At 40.5% G+C, this 13,418-nt stretch overlaps 1 protein-coding gene across 1 annotated transcript in view; it reads right to left on the reverse strand.

Moving 5' to 3' along the window:
- Positions 1 to 13,418, reverse strand: part of FREM2 (FRAS1 related extracellular matrix 2) — a 161,025-nt gene that overhangs the window by 69,981 nt on the left and 77,626 nt on the right. Inside the window, exons 4-6 of the mRNA XM_070800166.1 lie at positions 11,925 to 12,155; positions 3,562 to 3,687; positions 2,226 to 2,477 (exon numbers count right to left, since the gene is read on the reverse strand). Of these exons, the coding sequence (XP_070656267.1) occupies positions 2,226 to 2,477; positions 3,562 to 3,687; positions 11,925 to 12,155 (609 nt within the window). The remainder of the gene's footprint in view (positions 1 to 2,225; positions 2,478 to 3,561; positions 3,688 to 11,924; positions 12,156 to 13,418) is intronic.

Below are 13,418 nucleotides of genomic sequence, written 5' to 3' on the forward strand. Positions count from 1 at the left end.
TGGCGTGCTGCAGTCCATGGGGTCGCAAAGAGTCGGACACGACTGAGCGACTGAACTGAACTGAACTGCCATCTTCTGTCTCCGTTTTACTGTCCCAAATGATCATTTATAAATTATTCTCCTTTAACCTTTTATGTACTTAGGTTTTTTTCCCCGAAATAGATTTTAAGCTTCGTGAGATCTTGGCCTCCACATTAAATGTCTCTATAGTTCCCACATGTTACACTTAGTAAGTATAGAATAAATACTCACTGTGTGTGTGGTACGTGAGGTTAACTATTTTTTTAAAAGGCAAGACATTTCCTATATGTTTTCCTTTATCTTATTTTTGTTTTCAAAGAGTCTAATATCTACATCATTAAACTAGTAGTCTTCCCATGTGGAAAAACTGGTATAATCTTTACTATTCAGCGCATTCTTGCAATGCCTCCCACAGACTAGAAACTCATTAAACATCCATTAGCTTTCACTGAATCCTTAGCATTATCAACTATATTAAACAGTCTGTTAATGGCTTCAATGCATTAATATTCTGAGCAGTTAGAAACTCATTTTTCCATTTCTTGATTTTTAATATTGTTCTAACTCAAGCATACTACATACAGAATGTAACTTTGTCATCATTTCTTGGCCTTTTGGCTAAGATGAGGAATGTCATTCTTGGCAGAATGTCACTTCATCCAGCTGTTAATTTAACTGAGTTTGGCCATTCCTTACATATTGACCTGGCATTACTTAACTGGTGAGGTGAAGGTGAAAGTTGCTCAGTCGTGTCCAACTCTTTGCAACCCCATGGACTATACAGTCCATGGAATTCTCCAGGCAGAATACTGGAGGGGCTAGCCTTTCCGTTCTCCAGGGGATCTTCCCAACCCAGGGATTGAACCCAGGTCTCCTGCATTGCAGGCGGATTCTTTACCAGCAGAGCCACCAGGGAAGCCCTTACTTAACTGGAGTTTACCCAAATGCAAATAAAAGTATTCAAGAATAAAAAGGATGGTGATCAGGCCTGTCAGTTCAGTTCAAACGAATAAACCATATTTCACCCACACACCATACCATGATGTATTTTTTTAGCACTAGAAATATTTTCTTCTCTATGGTACTCCTGCTGTTGAGAAAGCTTTTTTAACGTCAGTAAGCTTTTGAATGGCACTGACTTGACTTACATTTACCACAGGGTGCATCATTCTACCTTTTACATGTCTCTGGTTTATATCTACCAGCGTGATAATCTCTCCAGGGTGGCTGAGGAAGCCAGCCCCTGTAGCTAAAACCTCAGCCACTATAGCTAAAACCCCAACCCCTGGGTTGGCACACAAAAGCTGAAACTGGAATCAGCTGAAATGTTCCTTAGTTAACTGCCAAAGATTGACAGCAAAGATTAGTGAAATATCGCTAGCAATGACTTAACACACTCTTCCTAATGAACAAATCTGTGTGTGTGTGTGTGTATGTGTGTACTAGTCGCTCAGTCACATCTAACTCTTTGTGACTCCATGGACTGTAGCCTGCCAGATTCCTGTATACATGGGATTCTCCAGGCAAGAATACTGGAATGGGTTGCCATTCCCTTCTCCAGGGGGTCTTCCCATCCCAAGGACTGAACCCAGGTCTCCTGCATTGCAGGTGGATTCTTTATCATCTGAGCCACCAGGGAAGCCTGGGAGGATTATTTTATGGTAATTAGGTTTCCCTCATGAAGAAGAGTCAGGATAAACTCTCCTCCTTTTTGGAAGCCTGTTGGACTTAATTTCCCATACACTTACCACCTTCCTAGTTCTTCGTTTAATAGAATTGTCTGCTAGTTTCTTGGTTAAACAAATTCAAACACAGAGATTCGAGTTACAAAAAATAAGCTTTTACAATTGAAGCAAAACAAATAAAATAACAAATCATTTATTAAAACTGCTTCGATTCTTCGCCATGAAATTTTTAAATTTATTCACTTAACGGGACATGGCATTGTCAAAGAAACTGTACACAGGAGAAAACACGCATAGGCATGGCTTTACCCTTCCAAAGCACTAAAGCGAGAAAGACAGTGGACTCATGCAGCCAGCCTAGAAACCTAATCACACTATAAAGTCAAGCATAAGATAAATGCACGCATGAAAATTCTTTCACACTCTCATTCTTTCTGTTTAGAGGGCTTTGCTTCTAGAAGGTTTAGAGGGCTGGTCTGCCCGGTAGGAGGAATAATTTTTAGCTAAATTAGTACTTACCGTCGTCTTTGTCGGGTTTGATTGTAACCTGAGCCCCTGGGAACTCTGATCCAATTCGCCCACCCATCGGCATGCTCAGGAGAACGTGGAATGTTTCCTCCTCTTCAAACAAGGAGTCATCAATTATAACGACCCTGCACATCTTCTCCCGCTCATCTTTGTCAAAGCGGATAACACTGGTGTGGTCCTCGGGCCGGGATATGTAATCAGAATAGGAGAGCACAGACGTTGGCACGGTTCCTCTTGCCGTTCCTGGAGGCAAGGAGGATCCAAAAGGGGCTTATAAAACATACTATAAGAGTATTTCCAGAAACGATTATTTTCATCTGTAGCATTTTCATGGTCCATCGTATCTATGAATACTCCTGGAAATCGCAATAGCGCCTACATACTGTTCTGGCATTATGAGTCATCTTCATAATGGTCTCCAACATATGACAAATATTACATTTCAAGTGTTTTCTCCTCTACTTCCTGCCAGTGGTCTTTTTAAAGCAACACAATAATATAATATAATAGCTCCTACTCTTCAAATGCTTGCGGTGTACAGACAAAGTGCCAAGCGATTTCCATGCATTGGCTCCTTAATCCTCTTAACCAGTCTATTGGGTTTTACACGTTTGGTAACTGAGGTTTATAGAAGTCAAACCACTTGCTCTGGGACCCAGAGCTCAAGGTTGATCCTGAAATTTGCATTTTGACCACCATACTATATTGACTTTCAACTCATATACATTAATGAAAATTTTAATGAAAGTCTGCTAAGGTGTTAACTGTACCTAAGACCTTTTCTTTTATATGCTTAGAAAAAATTTACCTGTTTCCTAGAAAGGTGTTTAGAATATTAATTATATTATGTTTTGATCTAAATTTTGTGTTACATAAAATCACCTTTCAGAGCATGCTGACTCAATGAGCAAGACAAGCGTTTTTAAATTTGGTTGCAATGAGTCTCAAACTAGTTTAAAATTAGTTCTTTTCCTTGGGTATGCATTTCCTTGCCTCTTCTTTTGGTTGTTGTTTTTAATAGTAATCTCCTTCTACTTGAGCAGGCTTGAGTAGAGGAGGGGAACTTCAATTTCCTGCAATCCCAAAGGCCTTGAGTATTAGAGTAAACCAAGTATATCCGAAATGTTTTCAATAAGCAGCAAAGTCCTTCCAGACCCTCAAAGGTGCCATAGTGAAGGAGGATGTCTGCATGCACTTTTTTTTTTTCTTTTTGAAAATTGTACTAAAAAAGTATAATCTTCACGGCTTAATGTTATAGCTCCGACATGTTAAGAGGCTTATTTATATCTTTGTGGGGACATTTTATTTCATTTGCAAATCAAGCTACCTTGCCGCGTATAACAGATCACCATCAACTCCTGGCTCACGTCTCCACTTCTCCTGATGGGAATGAACAGTTCGCCAACATCCTCTTCAATGGAGTATTCAGACTGGGGGATGAACACAGTTGATTCTAAGGAGAAAATACAATTGTTTTTGTCTGAGCTTCTTATATGTGAAACGATCTTGTGCAAATCAAAACCGCTCTCGTGACTGATCATTTCCCCTTGCATATTCTTTTATTTTAAAATTTTTCCTCATGTACGATCTCAATTTTATTTACTTACTTGTTATACATCTCAGTTTTATTCTTCTTCTTAATATCATTATTATTTTGGTTCATTGTTACCCTCCTGCTCTCTTCCTCCTCTTTATCATCATTATCATTATTTGCATAATTGTTAGCGTGGTGCTCTGTGATGACCTAGATGGGTGGGACAGGGGAGGTGGGCACAAGGTTCAAGACGGAGGGGATATTTGTACACTTATGGCTTATTTAGTTTTGTTTTTAATTGGAGTACAGTTACTCTGTGCTGCTGTGTCAACTTCAGCTGCACAGTAAAGCGAATCAGCCATATGTATATAACATCTCATCTTTTATTTTTGGATTTCCTTCCCATTTTGGTCAACACAGAGCACTGTGCTATACTGTTGGTTCTCATTGGTTACCTATTTTATACACAGTAGTGTACATATGTCAAGCCAAACCTCCCAATTCATCATTGACCCTCCCTGCCCCGCCCTCCCTCCATGCCCCCACATATCTACATTTCTGTCTCTATTTCTGCTTTGCAAATAGATCATCTTTACCATTTTCTAGATTCCACATATATTCATTAATATACAGTATTATCTACATTTCTGTCTCTATTTCTGCTTTGCAAATAGATCATCTTTACCATTTTCTAGATTCCACATATATTCATTAATATACAGTATTTGCTTGTCTATTTCTTACTCTGTATGACAGTCTCCATGTCTCTGCAAATGACCCGATTTCATTCCTTTTTATGGCTGAGTAATATTCCATTGCTAAAGCTGAAACTCCAATACTTTGGCCACCTCATGCGAAGAGCTGACTCATTGAAAAAGACCCTGATGCTGGGAAGGATTAGGGGCAAGAGGAGAAGGGGACGGCAGAGGATGAGATGGCTGGATGGCATCACTGACTCGATGGACATGAGTTTGAGTAAACTCTGGGAGTTGGTGATGAACAGGGGGGCCTGGCATGCTGTGATTCATGGGGTTGCAAAGAGTCAGACACGACTGAGTGACTGAACTGAACTGAACTGAATATTCCATTGTATATAGGCACCCCGCCCCTCCCCCTCCCCACATACTCTTTCAGAAGAGCTCAGCGTGAGGGGAAGGAGGGAAGAGAGGGGAGAAGAAACAGCTATAATGCAGGTAGGCTCCAGACCAATGAATTCTTAACCCAGAAATAGAACACAGCATTGCATTCAACTCCAGTAATTGCTTTTTTCTCAATTAGTAAGTGCTGCTGACACACTTCCTTTAAATCCAACCTCATTCTCTTGGTGAAGATCACCATCTTCCAATGGAGCAGTTCAGCTTTTAGATGTAGAAGAGAGCGTAGAAGCACTCTTGTCTCACCCCTCAATTTGATGAGGGAACTTGGACCCACGGAGTTGAAATTACTTGTCAAGAACTCTTACTGATCAAGTTCAGATTAAAATTCAGATCTTGTAATGGCCATTCTATTATTTTTTTAACCCCATGTGTCCCTTCTAAATGATTAATGATTAAAAGTATAATTATGCCTTGTTTAACACCTGGTGATTTTGTTTGTAGTCCCTATAGAATTGATACATCTATATGTTGACCGTAATGAACACATCTATCATTTCTTGAGTATACAACATTATACAATACTGTAAGTCTCAATGATTCATTTTGTAAAGTAGAGGAGAGGTTCAGTAAATAGTAAAAATGGCATAATGAAGTTGTTGAAAATTATGGTTCAATGTAAAACTGTCTATCAATCATGTGCTCAGTCAGGCCCAATTCTTTGTGACCCCAAGGACTATAGTTGCCAGGCTCCTCTGTCCAGGGGATTTCCCAGATAAGAATACTGGAGTAGGTTGCCATTTCCTCCTCCAGGGGATCTTCCTGGCTCAGGGATTGAACTGGCATCTCCTGCATTGCAAGCAGATTCTTTATTGCTTGAGCCATCTATCAATAAAACATTCAATAAAACGTTTAGGTCAATAGCTAGGCATGATAAACCCCCAAACAGATGCTTTGATATTTGCCTGGGAGTCTGTTTCACTGGAAGTCCCATATATACACAGAAAATGTTCTGGTTACTTTGAAAACAGTAAGCCACACTGCTCTGGATGATTACAAAAGATGCTGGAATAATGGACACTGGTCACCAAGGTCCACATTCCACCCCTCTCCACCCTGCCCTGTACCCCAAGGGCTGACTAATGTGAACCACATCAAAGGTTTCCCTTGTTCTCTGGCTTCTGGCTGGGCCAGCCACAGAGCAGCACAGACAGGACCTTCCCCCCGCCTGCCCTCAAGGTCCCAGAGCTGGCAGCACCCCAACAAATAAAGGTCATTGTGCCCACTGGCTGCCCCAGCTCACACACTGACTCAGCTAGCTCCTCCTTCTCTGTTCCCCCAGGCTAGAGGTGGTGATGGTACCTGCTCTTACCAGCCTTAAGGCACTTAACTATACCTGTGTTGTGCTCATTTACTCAGTCACGTCCAACTCTTTGGGACCCTGGACTATTGCCCACCAGGCTCTGCTGTCCATGGGATTCTCCAGGCAGAATACTGGAGTGGGCTGCCATTTCCTTCTCCAGGGCATCTTCCTGACCCAGGGATCGAACCCACGTCTCTTGCATCTCCTGCATTGGCAGAGATTCTTCACCACCAGTGCCACCTGAGAAGCCCTGGTGGTTTCCCAATCCTCGCCCTCACCTTTGCAAATAGTCTTGTTATTCAAGTATTTTAAAATTGCTAATTTTGAATGTGCCTTTTGTTTTCTCCTGGGACTCTGATATACAAGTTTAAAAAATGGCACCATTAAAAAAGCTGTGGATATAAGCTTTCACAACTAATTATTCATTTATCAAACGTTGATGGGGTGACTTCAACTTGCCAGACACTGAACTAAGCAGAGGAGATATGGAAGTAAAAAAATCCCTGGTCTCATGGAGTTTTCATTCTAGTTGGGAGTGAAGAAGAAGAAAATACACAAATATTCAAGAAAATACATAGTATATCAGGAGGTGACAAATGATATGGAGAAGATGGAGGGTCCTGAGGGTGTAGAGAGGGCTGGGGCCTGTGTATGCCGTGGCAGGTCTGTATTAAACAGGATAGTCTCTTTGATGGAGTCAAATTTTAGCTGAGATTGAAAAGTGATAATGAAATACCCCATGTGAGTAACTCGAGAAGAGAATTCCAGGCAAAGGTATGAACAAGTGAAAAGGGCCCCGGGCCAGGTATATACAAGGAATGGTGGTGGTGGTTTAGTCCCTAAGTGGTGTCCGACTCTGTGACACCAAGGATTGTGGGCTACCAGACTCCTCTGGCCATCGAATTTCCCAGGTAAGAATACTGCGGGGTGTTGCCATTTCCTTCTCCAGGGGATCTTCCTGACCCAGGGATCGAACCCGTGTCTCCTACAGCATTGCAGGCAGATTCTTAACCACTGAGCCACCAGGGAAGCCCATACAAGGAGTGGCCAGGGTGCTAACACGGTTCGAGTAAACTGGGCAAGGAGGACAGGACAGAACACGGGGCCAGTGAAGTGGTGATGAGGTGGGTGGTAGGTGGATCCATGGAGCTTTCAGGACTAAAGTCCACTGGAAGCACCTTGGTATTACTCAGAGCAAGATACTGTGGAAACAAAGACCACCCTACGGGATGAAACAAACAAAGGCGATTTATTCAGAGCTTTGGAGGGAATGATGGTGAAGCTGAAACTCCAGTACTTTGGCCACCTTATGTGAAGAGCTGACTCATTGGAAAGGACTCTGATGCTGGGAGGGATTGGGGGCAGGAGGAGAAGGGGACGACAGAGGATGAGATGGCTGGATGGCTTCACCGACTCAATGGACGTGAGTCTGAGTGAACTCTGGGAGTTGGTGATGGACAGGGAGGCCTGGCGTGCTGCGATTCATGGGGTCGCAGAGAGTCGGACACGACTGAGCGACTGAACTGAACTGAACTGATAGCAGGGGAGTCAGCCACCATTACTTGTATTTGGCTGAGACCCAAAGCAGTCAGAGGAGGGGAAAGTTTTATTGTGGAATAAAACTTATGGTTACCAATGGGAAAAGCTTGAGGGAGCAATACATTAAGAGTCTGTGATTAATAGATACACACTACTGTGTACACCGAGAGACAAGGCAAGGGTGATACTGGAGAAACAGTTGAACTCTCTACTAAGTAAATGTGTGAGCTGGGCTCAGTTGTGTCCAACTCTTTGCAGCCCCTTGGACTGTAGACTGCCAGGCTCCTGTGTACATGGGATTTTTCATGCAAGAATACTGGAGTGGGCTGCTATTTCCTACTCTGGGGGATCTTCCTGACCCAGGGATCGAACCTGCGTCTCTTGCGTCTCCTGTCTCCTGCATCGGCAGGAGGATTCTTTATCACTGTGCCACCTGGGAAGCCCTGACTAAGTAAACAGAGACACAGAAAAGAGTGGCCGCAGGGTCATCCCCTGAGAGGTAAGCACTGGTTCTTTTCACATGGTAGGACCACAGGTGACTTTCATTTCTTTAAATCTCTGAATTCCTGACAAGGAACGTGTGCTACCTTTATGTCTTCAGATTGGTCTCACTAGTCTTTGTTTTGAAAGATGAAGTCGAATACAATGAATGTACTCTTTATTAGCCCGTGTGGCTAAGTTGAAAGGAGTACTTTGATTCATTTAACAGCAATTTTATTTTTAGGTTTTGACTGCACTGTAACTCAGGCAAAAAATGACTTCTGTTCTCAGAAATAAAACAGTTGTAACTACATCTGAAAGATGTCCTTTTCTCAACTATATTGAGCAGATTGAAAAAGAGAGACTGCTAAAAACAGGATAGAAAAAATATCTCCTAAAACTCTTTGCTATAATAGAACAAAGAAGGGAAAGAAAAATACAGTGCCTGGATGAAGGTAGTGAGTGTCCATCATCTTTAAGAAGTTTGGCATATTCAAAAATGACCCAGAAGATATTCTGGGACATCTTCAGGCTGCCCGTATGGCCTCAGACTAACCAACAAATGGCACTGAATGTGGAGTCTGCCAATGATTGGCGAACATGGATGGAAAGCTTTCTTACATTTCAACGTGTTTCTTTTTTTTTAAACTCCAAAACAGATAAATAGGCTAATTTAATAGGAACTTTAAAAATAAGACTAATAAAAACATATATAAGTCACATAGTAAGTATGGTAAGTTCACATTAGGATACCATGAGGTCCAAAAATTATTCTAAAGCACTATGCAAATAGTTTGATTAGAGTGAATCTTTGGGTAATCTTCTTTCATATCATTAAATGTTTTTATTTTGGAAAGTTTTCCATCACATGAAATAGTTTTATTTTGTACCATTTTTTTTTTTTTCTTATTGACCTTTTGGTACCAGAAATGTATAAATGTGTGTGGACCTTTGAACAACTGTTTAGTAATTTTTTCTTTCTCTTAAGACAATGACCCATGCTTCACAGCAATCGAATTCAAACAGAAGAACTGTATCAAGTAAAACGCCCACACTGGTACAGAAGCCTGAGACGTAGTGAGGTAAAGAAGTGAATGAAAGAATGTGTAAAACGTGTTGAGGATACTGGCTGCCACACGGCAAGTGCTCGATGAATTTCAGTTATTATCACTATCAGTGCCAGTTATGGGTAAGTAAAGAACCGGCAAAAGCGTACTTGTGTGTGTTTATATAATATTAAATGGCTCATAAGTAAAAGCAGTTCCCAGCCTAAGACAAAGCAGAGTTGCTGTTCTCCCCTTCTTGTTCCCATAAGGCACTTTCTTTGTTGTTCTACATCATTCTTTGTTCTACTACATCACACTCTGTTGCCATCACTTACGTATAGAGCTCTATTTCCCATTACTCCATACACTCTTTGATAGAGGGAATTTATTCTATTATCTTTGCATCCCCAATACAGAGTGCTGTACTCAGCACCAGTGTGAGTTGGATACATTTTTAATGCATGCAAAAACAGTCTCATAACATGTTCTAGAATTAATATGCAGCAAGAGAGCTTATAGACACAATGGTTCCTAGAGCTAGTGAATTTATAGGTGAAGAGTTATAAGACAGAGTAGAAAGAAACAATTGAACTTTTGAAATGGTTAGGAAAGCAATCCTTTGCGGAAAGAAAGAAGATTGTTTAATCTGTGAATATGAAATATAACAAACATTATATTTATGGTAAGAGAAATAACAACCGTATTTGTATTGTGCTTCTTGTTTTTATGGAACTCTTTCATAAGAATTTCTTTTTTGTTCATTGGGAAGCAAAATATTAATAAAATATAATTAATTAATAATTAATAAATTAAATAATATTAATAGTAATAAAAGCTATTTGACTTGATTAAGGTCAGACAACTAGAGATGGTAGAGTTGGGAATCAAAGCCAGGTCTTGTAATTTCAAGACCACTGGTCTTCAACAAGACAAGGAACATACCAGGCATTTGCTGTATCAGAACATTTGTCAGTCATCACAGGGATGATCATGGCCTGGAATGAATGGGGTTGAACTTCATCCAGAAAATGCCAAGACAGCTTAGATGACCATTACATAAGATGAAATTATGGCAAGTTTTTATTTGGTAGCCTTTAAGGTTATATAAAGAGTATGTGTGTGTGTGTGTGTGTGTACCTGTGTGTATTTGTTATTAAAACCCCACTTCTTAGATTTAATATGAGTAGAGAGTATTCTGTGTTATGCTGGGCTTATAAATAGGAGAGCACATGAATTTAAGTGTCTTATTCCTTAAGGTCAGTATGGCAATTATACCAATGGGCAAATACCAAGCAATGGCTTCAAATAAGCTCTAACTAACAGGCCAGTTTATATGTAGTAAAGCTGTCATAGGCTTCTTCCAAAGAGAGAAGCTTTATTATGCTAGCTTACCCAAAACTTACCCCAAACTCAGGACTAAAAGAAAATTTAATTGTTTATTCCCAGATAATGCAGATAAAATTGAATGTAATTAAATTGTTAACTGTTCTTTAATGGAAATGATAAACATAACTGAGCTTCATTTTCAACTAAGGACAAAGATGTTAAACAAGCAGAGCCGGAGCTCCGGTTCTCCCATCCTCTTTCTTTAATTATGCTCTGTTGTTAAACCCAGAGATTTCCACATACGTCTCCATTTCATGTACTCAGTAGATTGTATCTTCACAGACCATTTCTGGCTGATGAAATAAAGTAGGCTGGCAGTTTAAAAGAAAGTCATGTCTGTCTTCTGACAGGATTTCAGCTTTAGCGGAGTCTCTCCAAGTTTTGTATAAATGCCAGCCCTCAAAAAGCCGATTCAACCTTTTTTTCCTTCTTGGCTGCAGTGAGACAAGTCAGGACTGTAGGAGTGTGGCAGGGGAAGGGAAGGTCAAATTACACTCAAAAGCAGTGAGGTTCATTTTAACCAACATCAGCCACGGCTGTGCAATGACAAGAGAACGTGATCTCATAGATTTAGGAGCAATGATTCAAGAGATTTTTCACCAAAAAGCGGGGGTGGGTTGGCGGTCATGTAAAAAATATGGAAACGTACGGCAGGATGAAAAGTTTTGACTGATGAAGATATGAATAAATTTGAATAATTAAGTGTTATATGGAGAACAAATTAATCCCCAAACCGTCTAATCCTTAAAGTATTTGTTTAAACGACATTTAAAAGACTTTAAAAAGTCCCTAATGCTGGGAAAGATTGAGGGCAGAAGGTGAAGAGGGCGTCAGAGGATGAGATGGCTGGATGGCATCACCAATGCAACGGACATGAACTTGGGCAAACTCTGGGACATAGTGAAGGACACAGAGGCTTGGTGTGCTGCAGTTCATGGGGTCGCAAAGAGTCAGAGACGACTGAGTGACTAAACAACAACAAAGTCATGAAATAATTCTAGAAAAATGAGATCAGTGATGTACATGTCGATAATCCTACGCATACTCGTAGTTCACTGACTTAAAAAAAGTACAGCTTCTCTTCTTTCATTTTTGAGTTCCCTAATCCAGCAGCATATCTAAGAATGCTGACCTAGAAAAGTCTGCGCTATGGAAATCCAAACATTACATGTAAAAACCTCCTCCGCAAAGTGCTTTGTTATAAAAAGCCGACAGCGACAACACGAGCAAGGTGCCGGTCGCTCTTACCATCTCCTGGGTCCACGATCTCCACTGTGGTCACCGCAGGGAACTCCAGGGCAGCCAGCACGGGCTCTGCGAGAACCACCTGGAAGGTCTCGGACTGCTCGTGCGCCCCGTCGCTCAGAATCCGCACTCGCCACGTGGCCCGGGTCTGGCCTGGGTTGAACTGCACTTGTCTCTGTGCTTTGCCCTTGAAGTCCTTGTCTTTTTTTGCAGTCCCATCTCTTGTGCCAATACCTTCACAAAAACACAACATCATAGCCCTAGTGTCATTTTCAGTTGGGTTATTAAGGTTTTCCTTGCTGTTAACATTCTGTGTTACGATATCCTGCAGTGCAAAGTAAATCCTGCTTCCATTCCATGAAATGGATAATTTTAAGTGTCCTGTTGTAGGTATTAACAGTCCATGATTTCTGTTCTACTGTGGCCCCAGTATGGTTATTTCACATATTCTTTTTTAAAAAATATATTTATTTGGCTGCTCCAGGTCTTAGTGTGGCAAGCAGGAATTTTAGTTGAGGGATATGGGATCTAGTTCCCTGACTAGGGATTGAACCCAGGCCCCCTGCAGGGGGAGCAGAGTCTTAGCCACTGGACCAGTAGGGAAGTCCTTCCGTCATATATTTTTGAGTTAAGTTTGTATTAGAACTGCTTGTAAAGTGAGATAGAGGAAACTGATGCTCACACTCTGAAACAGTCGTACACCCACAAATTCATGTAATCTAAAAACTCTTCACACTTACTTTTTTGCATGGGTTGTATTGTATGTGTCATATTTTTAAAACTTGAGAAAAATTCTCTAACTAGAAAATATAAGCCAGCAAGAGACTCCGTGAGTCAGTGAATTCTTTGATAATCTGAGCTGTAAATGACCAAGAATAATAATAAAAATTTACTATATTCACTCAACATTAGAACCCTTAAAAAATCGAATTTACTGTTTGTCAACATGACCACTGCCAGGTTTTTCTTTGTGGAGCGCTCCAGAATTCCATGACGCCAAGTGAACAGAACTGGAGAGCTAAATATATACGACTTTTGTGAGCAGTATGTTTGGCTTACTCTGTGGGTTCACGCAAGGTCAATTTCCACTAGCTGGGAAGGTTGAAGGATCTCTGAGTCTCTAAGAACATTATGAGAAGATCTTTATTTGCCTACTATGCCACATACTCAAATAATAAAATATATTATCTATAAAGCGATGAATAAGAGTCAAAAAATTCAACATCACATAAAAGTTACAAAATTGCAGTTAGTACTTGTTCTATCTTTGGGTACTAAATCAGAACCTCTTAATGATTCAAGTTAATAGGATAATTTTCAAATATATTCCTTTAAACATTGGTCATTTTCAGAGAAGTTGGTAGAAAGATTTAAAAGGAGAAAAATAAACTTTTGAGCCTATTGGAATGAAAAAATCTGAAAATGAATTCTTTGCATCACTTCTCACTTCTCACATCATTTTTCAATTAAGAAAAAATTATCTTGTTTCCAGAAAAA

This window comes from Bos indicus, chromosome 12 (assembly GCF_029378745.1).
Source record: "Bos indicus isolate NIAB-ARS_2022 breed Sahiwal x Tharparkar chromosome 12, NIAB-ARS_B.indTharparkar_mat_pri_1.0, whole genome shotgun sequence".
In the NCBI taxonomy this organism is placed as follows: domain Eukaryota; kingdom Metazoa; phylum Chordata; class Mammalia; order Artiodactyla; family Bovidae; genus Bos; species Bos indicus.